This window comes from Pundamilia nyererei, unplaced genomic scaffold (genome assembly GCF_000239375.1).
Source record: "Pundamilia nyererei isolate P.nyererei 1_Seehausen unplaced genomic scaffold, PunNye1.0 scaffold00067, whole genome shotgun sequence".
NCBI lineage: Eukaryota > Metazoa > Chordata > Actinopteri > Cichliformes > Cichlidae > Pundamilia > Pundamilia nyererei.
The window spans coordinates 2,037,943-2,050,178 of NW_005187468.1; the positions used below are offsets into that span (position 1 = coordinate 2,037,943).

The window sequence follows — 12,236 nt, forward strand, 5'->3', positions numbered from 1 at the left end:
CATAAAAGCTTGAGTACAGGTTGTGTTTCACAGGCGTGTAATATGATGGCCTCTTCCTTTGTCATGCTTCAAGTAATAATCTCATACCTGAAGGCTTTTAGACAAACTTGACCGTGCACTTGATATTCAGCATTTCTCTTAGCATTAGAGAAAGGAGTACTTTTTAGCAGACTTAAACTAGTTCATCAAACAATCATCAGTTACTTGGTAACACATTAACCTTCACACAGCACTGTTTGTTGAACTGATGTTTTTATTGTGAATAGGAAATTGATATCGATTCACAGGCAAGATGCATGTGTAAATGTACCATTATGCTGCAGTGTCAGATTGATGATGCTGTTCTGTATTCACCTGGTCCTCTAGTCCAGCGGTCCCCAACCTTTTTTTGCGCCACGGACCGGTTTATGCCCAACAATATTTTCACGGACCGGCCTTTAAAGTGTCGCGGATAAATACAACAAAATAAAACTACCGTAGTACCGGTACCGAAAAAAAGAAGATTTATTCATAACACACATGAAAAGACCCAGGAAAACAGAATTAACGATAAAAGCAATAACAAACTAACGCTAAAAACCGATAAAAACCCTGAAAACCATACATTTCACACCCGAGCCTCAACTCTCGCGGCCCGGTACCAAACGACTCACGGACCGGTACCGGTCCGTGGCCCGGGGGTTGGGGACCGCTGCTCTAGTCGATGGCGAGCTTGGTAAGATGTATGTATTTTTGTTACTCCCATGCCATTAGTAGTTTGTGGAAAGGTACAAAAGCCCCGTATCCAGGTTTGCTGGGGGAAAAAAGGAGATTAAGTTACTATTCAAACAGACTATACGTTAGAAAATCACACTTATATTTATAATTTTAATATTTTAGATGTCGCGGAGGTCGTGTGTTTGTTATTGTTGTTTTGTTCTTTTGCAGTCTCGTAAAAAAATACTACATTTAAGTAACATTTCCAAACGCAGTCAGTCAAGTTTGTCATTGTAGGAAAGTGAGTTCACATTACAAGGTTGCACCTCATGCCTTTAAAGACAGCTAAGATGACCTGACAGCTGCATGTGCAGCACAGTGCAGCACAGTCCTAAAAAAATACCCAACAGCCACTTCATTAGGCACACCTTGCAGTTTTATGTTGGACCTTCTTTTGCCTTCGGGAATGCCTTACTTCTTCATGATATGAAGTTAATAAGCTGTAAGAAATATTCTTCAGACATTTTGGTCCATATTCACAGATAGTTGCTGCTTATGTGTCAGCTGCACATCCATGATGCAAATTTTCCATTTCACCACATCCAAAACACGGTCTATTAGATTGAGATCTGGTGACTGTGGAGAACATCTGACTATAGTGAACTCATCTTCAGGTTCGGTAAACCAGTTTGAGATGATCTGAGCTGGAAGCAACCATCAGACGATGGGTACAGCGTGGTCAGTGACATGGTCAGCCACATTTCTCAGGTAAGCTGTGGCACTTGAAAGATGTTGGTGTTGCTTCAAGGTTCAACATGTTATGTATTCAGAGATTTTCTTCTGCTTTCATATCATTTAATGTAAACCCTTGAGATGGTGAAATATTGAATTATGGAATATCAAATCCATCAAAGTTAATGTATTAATACATTGTGTAACTGTGTGAAAGAATGGTGCTTAAGGTAAATACACTTCAAAACAAATGTAAAGGTTTAGAAGCATTCGAATTTAAATAGATACTGAGATTATTGTAAAAAGCATTACTTAGTGCACACATCCAAATCGCAGTACATTACTAAATGTCAAGGTGCACAACCTTAGAGCAAAAACATGTACATGTTGCTTGAGTACGGCAGGTAGGAAAATGACATTGGTTACCATTCAAAGTAGCTGTGTCCCAGGTGGCTCCCATCACATAGCTCTGAATCAGGAGTTTGCAGCTCAACTCCAAGGTGGAGATCTACCTCCCCCTGCAGGTGACCGAGGAAACGAACTATTCCTGTGCTGATCCTCCCAGATGGCAGCATGATCCTGACCCGATGGCCTAGCTGTAAGTCCATCGGGGAGTGAGGAACAAAAACTCGATGTGGCCCTTGAGATTTCCTCCATGATCTCACACTGCAGAAAGAAAACTTCTCTTAGTGAATAAAAAGAAAATCACACACATCAATAAATCAGGAATTATGATCCTAAAATATATTCCACGTAATGAATAAATTTGCTTTTTGAACTATATTTTCAATATACACCCTGTGCATTTCTTAAGAGGGAAGATTATAACTGTTGCCGAACGATTTTTTACATAATACATTTTCAATAGGACACAGGACCTCACATGACTCTGAAATGGTCCCTGCTGTTTCCACTGTTTGCAGTTAAACTTCTGAGCATAGATATAAGAATATTTTTTTTATCCAACTCTCTGCCAAACCGTTTCTTTGAAAGCAATACCTCGAGGCTGAAGTTGAGGAGGAGGAAGGTCTTGAACTCTGTGCTGAGGATGAAGATAACTGGCTGCCTGACAAACTGCATTCATAACTATCACTTCTTGATGACATGTCAGACCTTCTGCGCTGATGGAGGCCGCCTGCTCGTGAGACATTAGCAGCTGATATCATGGCTAAATACAAAAGGATGCGCATATGAAAATTTGTTCTGTTATTGCCATAATTGTGTTACTGCCATTTACCTAAATACTCTTCAAATGCTTCTCCATTGTCCACTCCTGACTCTCCCTGGTCACTGTAACTGCCCACTTTCACCAACACTCCAGACTCCAGCTGAGGGAAAGGAGGCAAAGGTATAATTACAGAACCTCAGCCACCCACACACAACTTCACACACAAACACACCTGATTATGCAGCTCTTCCTGTTTTCTCTTCAGCTCTGTAAACCTCCTTTCCCATGATGCTCTCTCACAAGCAATCCTGGTCTTCAGTGATAGCACCTCTTTTTCAGTTTTGGTCAGTCTCTTCTGGAGGGCAAATGTACGGTCAGGGCTACCTGGTATGGCGGCAATCCTGTTATTTTCGGCACCTGACAAATAACATCAAATAAGGTAATCATCTAAATCTGCACATTAGCAAAGGGGATGTGAAGTAAGATTACATAAGGAGGAAGAGAGGCTTTAAGAAAATAAACTGTGAAATTGAGTGTTTAACAGTTGACTAAATATTTTTAAGATATTTTAAATGTGCTGGTGATCACTCTTTGATTTTATGAGTTTCTTACCCACAACTTGTTTCAACTCATGGCTTTTGCCCTCTGTAATGGGGTTTTCCCTTGGTAAGAATCTGATAGCATTGTATGGACATATCTGCAATGCAGATCAACACTGATTAAATTTTTTATAATCACCACTTACAAGAGCCTTCATTAAACTGTGATGTAAGCAGATTACCCAGATGTGAATATAATGAGCATACACTCACCCAAAGGAACCTGCAGGTGCAGAGTATCCCTTTGACTGCCCACGTAAACACAGTCCATAGGACTGTCATGTTAAAGCACCGTCCTCTCACATTGTGCTATCCTGAGCAGACAAATGAATTGTTTTTCTTTAGTACAGTAAGTACTACAGCTGAAAGATTATATCTTTACAAAAGAGTGGATTTGGTTACAGAAAACTCAAGGCTAGTTGTAGGTTTTCTAAGAAAAAAATAGGTTGTACCATCTGTAGGTCAATGCTACCAGGCTATGCCCTTGTAACACAAACTCACTCAAAAACCACATTGAAATTAAAATGTGGTTGAAAGCTTATGACTTCGAGCAGGACACTGACCTTTTGCAGAAGCTTAACTGTAGGCTAGAAGTCATAGGGAAATGGTAGCTTCCATCTCTGCTAAAAGGGCCTCTGTCCCAGTCTATGGCGAAGGCTAATGTGCCACACAGGGCTCACTGACCTGTTGCTATGTGCCAGCTCTGTGTGAGCGCTGCTGACGACCGCCCGGGAGGTAAATCTAGTCTAATCTTCTTAGTCGTGCAGTTACACTATCTGGTTGTATCCAAGCTGCTACATATGGTTTACTGAGTCTGATAAACAATGTGAATAAGCCTCTACATTTAGTGCAACTGTTACATCTGTTGGAGGAAGAAGGATTCAGTATCATCACCCATCTGTTTAGTCTGTCTGTTGTCAAACTGGAAAGGTCATCCTTAATATTGATACAAAAATCTCCTTTCTTACTGTGTTTTCACTCTGCATTTGGCCAAGATCAGTGTCACTGCTGGTAGCATGAGGTGATACCTGGACCCTACAGAGGTGGCACAGGTAGTGCAAATGCTCCAGGATGGCACATCGATACGTGCTATTGCCAGAAGGTTTTCTATGTCTCCCAGCACAGTCTCAAGAACATGCAGGAGATTCCAGGAGACAGGCAGTAATGTAGGAGAAACTAGGAGAAACAAGGCTGTAGAAGAGCGTTAACCCATCAGGTGCAAGGATGAACAAGATGAGCACTACGAGAGCCCTACAAAATGACCTCCTGTTAATGTCTCTGACCAAACAATCAGAAACAGACTTAATGAATGTAGCCTGAGCACCTGACCTTCTGTAACATGGTTCAGCATGATGTGTTTTTGGTGGATCAGTAATGTTCTGGGCTGGCATATCCATGGAGGGAGGCACAGACAGGTTAGTCAACAACATCCTGTCTGACATTAGGTATTGGGACAATATTAATGGATCCATTGTTAGACCATACACTGGTGCAAGGTCCATCTATAGTTCGGTTCATCTATCCGACCACCAGGTTGCACTTCACATTGTTTAGGAGCTCAGTGCAGTCCTGGTCCAGACCTGGGAGGGCATTCCCAGGACACCATCTGTTGTCTTGATAGGACCATGCCCCAGTGTTGTCAGGAAAACACACACACAAGTATGTGGGGACCATACAAACTATTGAGTACCATTTTGAGTTGCTGTAATCAAATTTCAGCCAAATGGACTTGCCTGCCACATTACTTTTTCTATTATATTTTGGGGGTTTCTTTGAATTCAACCATCTGTAGACTGTTAATTTAATTTCCATCAAACAATGTGTCATTCTTTCATTTCTAACACATTACCCAGGCCATACCAGAGATCCAGCATATTGGATATGCTGGATCTCTGGTATGCTGGAGATCTGATGTGTTTTCAAAGTGTTCCTCTTTTCTTTTTTTTTTAACCCTTGTATGGTGTTCGGGTCTGTGAGACCCGTGTTCAGTTTTTTTCAAAAGAAAAATTAAACAATTAATTATTTTTTCACGTGTAAATGTGTTGTGTCTTTCCACTCACTCCACTTGATTATAACTGATTTATTTATAACATTTTATATAAAAGAAAAACGAGAAGCACATTAATTCATAAATGTGATCTAACAAAGGTAAAGGGAAAAAATTAACCATGTTTGCTGTTCATATGTCTTGTAATTGGGATGAAGTAAACATCTGTTGAGTAATTTAACATAAAATTGTTTGATAGTGTTAATTTGGAAAGCCAAAACTCTAGCGGGTCCACCAGACCCATGAACACTGGCTGAGTAACAAAAATACGAACACCACACAAGGGTTAAAGTTTCTATAAAACATAATATTTTTAGTCACATCTATTATAAATGATCAGACTGTGCACAGAGACATGAAAACTGCTAGGGAGTGGCAACACAAGTGCTTAGTTATTCTCCTAGCAACATCTACAGTGACTCACCAGCTGTGTATCAGACTAATTAGTTTGCCCTGAAACTTGAGGCGGCATTTTGCAAGAGGTAGAGAAAAAAAGAGAAAATTCCCAGGGAAGATTGATTCTGTGTTCATATCTTTTGGGTGTCAGATTTGGACTTGATAAGCTCTGATGTTTGAAGAATACATCCTATGTGACGCACAAGGTTTTTGTTCCTTTACAAGTATCTGTAGGTTCATACCAACAAAGAGGTAAATATTCAGCAAATTTATGAAGACAGAACAGAATCCACAGTAATGCGGCCAAGAAACTACAAAAGTAAATTGTATTTTAGGCTCATATTATTAACAGTATGAACCTTAAAGAATTTCCCATTTTACCCAAACCAGCCTTCAGATTATTTTTTCTTTCACAAAACTTAATAAAGGCTGCAGCATAAAACTAGCAAAATATGTGGCCGTCCAATTCAAATAGTTATTAGAAAGGACTGGCAAACACATGTTGCTTATATGCAACCATTTATGTGGTTAAAGGTTTTGGTGGGTGCCAGAGGCTATCCCAAAAGCACCTTACAGCATGGTCATCAGTCTATCACAGCGCTAACACTTATACACATGCACATGATAGCGCTGCATGATACGTGACACTTAGTATGACAAGCTGTGACGATTTACTGCAGAATTCAGAGAGTAAAACAATTATCTCACATCTTGGGTTTTATTTCTTATGCATACATATAGACGCTTATAGTCACGGACAAACTAAAAAACACACTCAAGTAATGGTTTATAGCCTGTTTTGCAAAGTGCCGATGACATTATAATTATCTAAGTCCATCATAGCTCCTCATTTGACTGTGTTTGCAAAGTCCCAGTCATCTGCAGTCGATGTTATTATCAATTATATTATGTAAATTATATACCTTTACATAGTTTTGCATCCAGTTTATGGAATTTTTAACCAACCCTGTATTTTCTGGACATGTAAGATACTTAAACACTTATTATTTTCCAAGGAAAATGCAAAATTATATCATGGATTGTTAATAGTCAGATACACTCGGTCTTGAATTCCTAAATAATTTTTTCAAACTAAAATATCACTCAAACATTGTGAGATTATCACACTAATCCCAAAACTGGATAAAGTTAATAATTAAATAACAAAGTATAATTCATTTAATTGGGGTAAGTAAAACATGTCTATATATACTATATGTATACTATACTATATGTCTGTAGTGGGGAAAAAGTATGTAAGCATTTAAATGAAATGACTGTAATGTAACTGTTCAGATTAATAATTAACAGCTTGCTACAGATTCCTCACAACACTTTTTTAGGAGTTTGACATCCAAAATACGCATTTTATTTATTCTACTTTAAACATTCATTCTTAGAAAATAGTCTTATATGGCATTAATTCAATTTATTTCAGCATGCAGACATGATAAAGAAGACCTACCAAAGTTAAAACATCATCGGAATCAGGAAGAAAGGTGATTTAAGTGATTTTAAACGTGGAATAATTGTTCTTGTTCATCCAATGGGCTGGTCTGAGCTTTTTAAAGATCAGTCTACTGAGTTGTTCCCACACCACCAAAAACCTGAGGTTACAATTTTCAAAATGGGCAAAAGAAGATGGTTTCGTAGCCTTTTCCAGAATGTTTAGCACCAATAAATGTCTTTAGTTCACATCATCTCACTCAAAATGAGGGTGTCCACTTACACCCCAATGCAATTAATGAATTAGGTGCATAATTAATTATGATAATAAGTTCTCATTACCTGCTTTTAGGACTTAAAGCTTAAATTTAATGGTATTTTAGGTGTCAGTGGGACATCTCTGCTGGAGATGAGGAGATCACTGTCCAAACTTTTAACCTTTAGGTTGTGCTGCGAGTGATTCCTGATAGGTTTGGCCAATAAATTACTTCAAAGATGTGTAATTAGAAAAAACATTCTCTTGATCTGTTATGTTTTTAAAATAAGATATTCTATACCATTTTATGTCTTTTAATCACTATTATCTCTAAATATGTTTATATAATTAACAGTAAAATAGCTCAAACACTGTCTAATGAGAAATCTCTAACATTAAATGAAAGTACAAATAAAGTTCAGAGTCAGATTTTCCACCTAATTTAGAAATCCAGAAAACTCCCGTTTTGAGGGTTATTTTCATACAATTATCCATACATAGCTGACAAAATGTCGTTATTATTATTGGAGCTGCAGTGAAAAAAGGAAGGACTTCTGTCACCTAAATTGTGCAAGACTCTTTGGTGTCATGCCCAAGAATTTTATGTTCTTTGAGCCACAAAGAGCGAATTGTAGCGTGCAGAGGGGGCGTATGGCTGGGAGAGAGAAGGGGGTCTAATTTCACATTGTGTTGAACCGAAACCAAGAGGCCCCCTATACAATCAACACACAGGACACTGAAATCTCACCTGTGCTCTCATAGACAAGTACAGGCTTAATCCACTCAGTTATTTCAGTTAATTGTAAGTTTCGGTATGTACACTTTTATTTGAACTCAGAGTAATCAAAACTGTGTGAGTACTGTAAAGTAATATCGTCTTTTATTACAACATTAATTGTGGGGCATCCAGCAAGTGCAAGCCTTTAGTCTCCTCCTCTCACACTTGAATAAGTGTCCAGCTGAGAATTTGTTCTTATTGCGTTGCTATCAGCAGGAAGCAAACAGGGGAGGTGACAGAGAGCAAGAGAGAACTCTGCAGTGGGAGAAAGCTCATTCACTTCAACCACAGCTGAGACAAACCATGCCCAGTGCACCACAGGTGAGTGGATTTTACCGATTTTGAATGATGGACTTTGTTAGTTTTACTTAAATTCCTTAAGCTATATTTACGCATAGCAAGCAGGCAACTCCATTGAAGCTGGATAATTATACAACAGGCTGATGTTTTCTTCGTTATCTATTGTACGTTTTTCAGTTACAAAATATTATTTTACATATTACATGTGCAAATATGGTGAATATGTTTTTCTAACGTTTTTTCTAATATTTGAATAAAGGTTTTATATCCCTTAATATTTAAAATGTAATATTCCGTTTCAGTCTCAAAAACATTTAGCGTTACGATGTCTATAAAATGAACCACTTTGAGGATTTTGATTACAAAATCATTTAAAAATTTATACTCAGGTGTTCTGTTTGTAGCATGTGTTGCCTATTCTCCATTGCTCTTTATAGAATAGGCAGTTGCTAATACAACTAATTCCTTCCCTGAAACCTCCTAATATTCCCAAAACATTACATCATTCATGACTGCTTTTGCCAAACACTAACTAGTACATCGACTGAGTCTTGCAGCAGCAGTTTACCAATAAGATGATGTAAACAGGAAGTTTGTGTAAGGAGGACACTACAATAGGTATATTGGCATCATTAAGAGTAAACAGCTTGCACCAAACCAAGAAATTCCTGCCAGTTTTCCTAATTAAACTGCATTTTGACATGGAAGTTAAAATGGCCACTGTTGTAGGTCAGTTTCCAGGGTGGAGAGCCCACAGGAGGCCACCCTGGGATCCAAGGAAGAAGAGGAAAAAACAAGCCATGCTGCTTAGTGGCTCTCCCAGGGGCACTGAGCATGGAACAAACACATTTTAATTGTGTTCACTGCACTGCAAGACACTTAAAAAACAATTATGTGTCACTACACAAAACTAAACTTTACCTCATAGGGGGGATTACCATGCAGTGCTGGTTAAAAAAAAAAAGTACCAGAAAATGCTGAAACTAATTCCTAGAGAAACTGTGCAAAAAAAAAAAAAAAGCACAACAGGTTTAAATGTCACATATCACATTACTTTTAAATTTCTTATATTGTAACTCAACCAAACAATTATGAGATCAGTTTCACCAGAACAATTGGAGATTTGTGAAAAGAGAAGACCATTGATGACCATCGACGCTGTCACAGATCAAACAAAGTGCCCAGGTGTGTTACAATGAATGAGCATGGCTGTAATTCAGAGACCTATTAACGTGGGTAAACAGTGTGAACTGTGCCCACTGATACAGACCTTGTCAATACAGAAATGCAGTTATTGTTTAGTTTATTTATCTTGGTGAGATTAATCTTCAATTTTGAGTACAACTCAGTGGATATTAAAAAAAGGAAGGACAATGCAAGATGTTCTTTCATGCTGATAATGAGTTTACTGGGAATTTGATGGGTATTATATAATTACAGGCTGGACGAAGAGCTCCCTCCCTTTCAGGCAGTGCCATAATGACCTCCACTACTTTTATAAAAGACACAGGTATGAGTTTGTATTTTATTCTCTATTTAAAAGCACTGTTCTCGGTGACATATATATTCTGTTACACAGGTGAAATGGAGACTCAATCAATATGTTTTAGGGTTGTCTATTTTCCACCCATCCTGCCTATCATTTAAGAAAAAACTTGCACAACTTTAATGTTTCAAGCATATTGCGCCCTCTGCAGCACCTTAGACTTGAAGTTAGGAAAGGAATAAAACTAAGGAATGGAAAAAGAAGACATGGAGTATTTGTTGTATGTTCAGAATAGAGAAAATCAGATAAAATTACTGGGATTTGGCTGGTTTAATAGGCAATATGCATGTCTCACGAAGGAACTTGCATCCATTAAAGCTCAGGTCTTGCATGCAAATGCACATCTAACCACTGAAACTATGGGAACCCAGTGCAAATGTCCCAAAAGCAAAGATGTCATACTGCTCTCTCATGAATAAAAAGATGACACACGCATGTTGGCATGATACCTGTGCACCAGAGTGGCATGCCTTGCTGCAGATAAATACAAGTTTCCATGATTACAGTCAGTCTGTGGTTGCTAGAGACACATGTTTATGTGTCTCAGCTTGTAAGAAATGTTATTACCAGTAAAAACTACGTTTGACTGCTCCTTTATTTAAAGGGGGTTGTCTTAGTAGGTAACCCACATTTAATTTGACATACTTTTTATACGAGACGCCCTTCCTGACAAAACCTGAAAAGGTTTTGTGCTTCCTTCTAAGATTGAACAAAGGAAACCTTTGCTTGTTAGGCACATGTGAAAATCAATACACTGTGGAGCCACTAGGATTATCTTTCTGAATATTGAGCATAATGCATCATTGTACTAAATTTTGCTTCATAGGGCTGTTGGTTAAATGGTCCAGCTGTCCGATCATCATAATGATATCATAAAATAATCTCTGTAATGCAAAATTCAGGTACAATCATGCATTATGCTAAATATTAAGAATGACAGTCCTAACAGCTGATGTTAAGGACAGTGTTAAGTATCTGTTTATTATAATGGGGCGTGAGTGTAAATAGATTGGCACTTATATACTTTCCACTCAATCTGAGCACTGAAAACAGTTTTCTCATTTACCCAATTTCATGCACATTCATACAGCACTTTTATCAAAATTTTTATATTCACAAGATGCATTCATGGGAGCACTGGGGAAACTCTGGGTTCAGTATCTTGCCCAAGGATTCATATGTACACTGGAGAAGCCAGGGATCAATACACTGACAAAGTTATTATAACAGATCATTTATTCTCTTCAGCTCTCCTTCTGTGATGTATCTCTTCAGCCTAGTGGCCAGGGCGGTGAGCCTTTGTTTGGAACTTTCTAGAGCCTCAGTTATGGACATCTTGTTGTGACTCTTTTTCATTCAGAACCAGTGGAGTATATGACTTCACCAGTCTGTCTGTCTTCATTTGAGGTTATTGCACTGATCTGCCAGGTGCTTTCTACTCAATCAAACTTCAAACATGCTCTGCGACTTTTGTCATTGGATCAGCAGGCATAGTAGCATTTCATAAATTCCATATGCCAGTTCTTGTGCATGCATGTCCATGTTCAGTATGTCCTGGTTTGTCAACACCTGATGGGGAACTTTTCAGGCGACGTCTGAGCCAGTTATATATCTTTTGCTCATGTTCCAAGGTAAGCTTCAATAGCATTGGTGCCAAACCCGAGGGCACTATATAGATATATAAACATCTTAGGCCCGGTATTTTTTTAACAGATTTATAGTTTTATCAGCATAAGTAAAAAACAAAATAGTTTGCTCATATTGTGAATCTGTAATATATAGTTTTTATGTTGATTTGCACCTGGATAAAAAAAGGGTAAGGCATATTCAGAACCAGTTACCTGGTGTTTGTGCCAGTCTTTCAAATAGAAGCTAAGATATTGCATGAAATCCTTGATAAATATCCTCACTCATTATGATTTATTCTCTGATCACCATAATATTAGAGAATTTTATAAAAAGTTTCCCAAAAAATCCAGTCCATGCACATTATGCAATGTTGTTAAAAAAAATCCACCCAATCCTGTCTTATTATGTTTCCTCCAAAATGCCCAACTTTACAGGTATTCTGCGAGTCCTCCCTTTAGGACTATTTCTGCTATCCATGTTAGTATCAGGAGTATCAGGAGCAGCCACTACCACCCCACAAAGCTCAACAGCATCCAGTACCAGCCAGCCCTCTTCTACCACCAATGAAGGTATTACAGTGCTCACTACCCATTCTTCCTCAGCCACTAGCCAGTCCACATTGGCAGGCACAACATCAACCACC

At 38.3% G+C, this 12,236-nt stretch overlaps 1 protein-coding gene across 2 annotated transcripts; it reads right to left on the minus strand.

Annotated features, from left to right (window-relative positions):
- Positions 1–664: 664 nt before the first annotated feature.
- Positions 665–3,903, minus strand: LOC102208797 (uncharacterized). 2 transcript variants are annotated; one of them, XM_005736114.1, is made up of 8 exons: positions 3,759–3,903; positions 3,409–3,509; positions 3,209–3,293; positions 2,829–3,013; positions 2,666–2,756; positions 2,428–2,563; positions 1,855–2,094; positions 665–793 (listed from the first exon to the last, which is right to left on the minus strand). In XM_005736114.1, exons 2-8 carry the CDS (start codon positions 3,475–3,477, stop codon positions 736–738), a joined length of 864 nt encoding a protein of 287 aa, XP_005736171.1. In that variant the 5' UTR covers positions 3,478–3,509; positions 3,759–3,903; the 3' UTR covers positions 665–735. The 2 variants fall into 2 exon arrangements, with proteins under 2 accessions (XP_005736171.1, XP_013767066.1); XM_013911612.1 differs by having other exon boundaries at positions 2,428–2,596.
- Between the last annotated feature and the right edge of the window lie 8,333 nt (positions 3,904–12,236).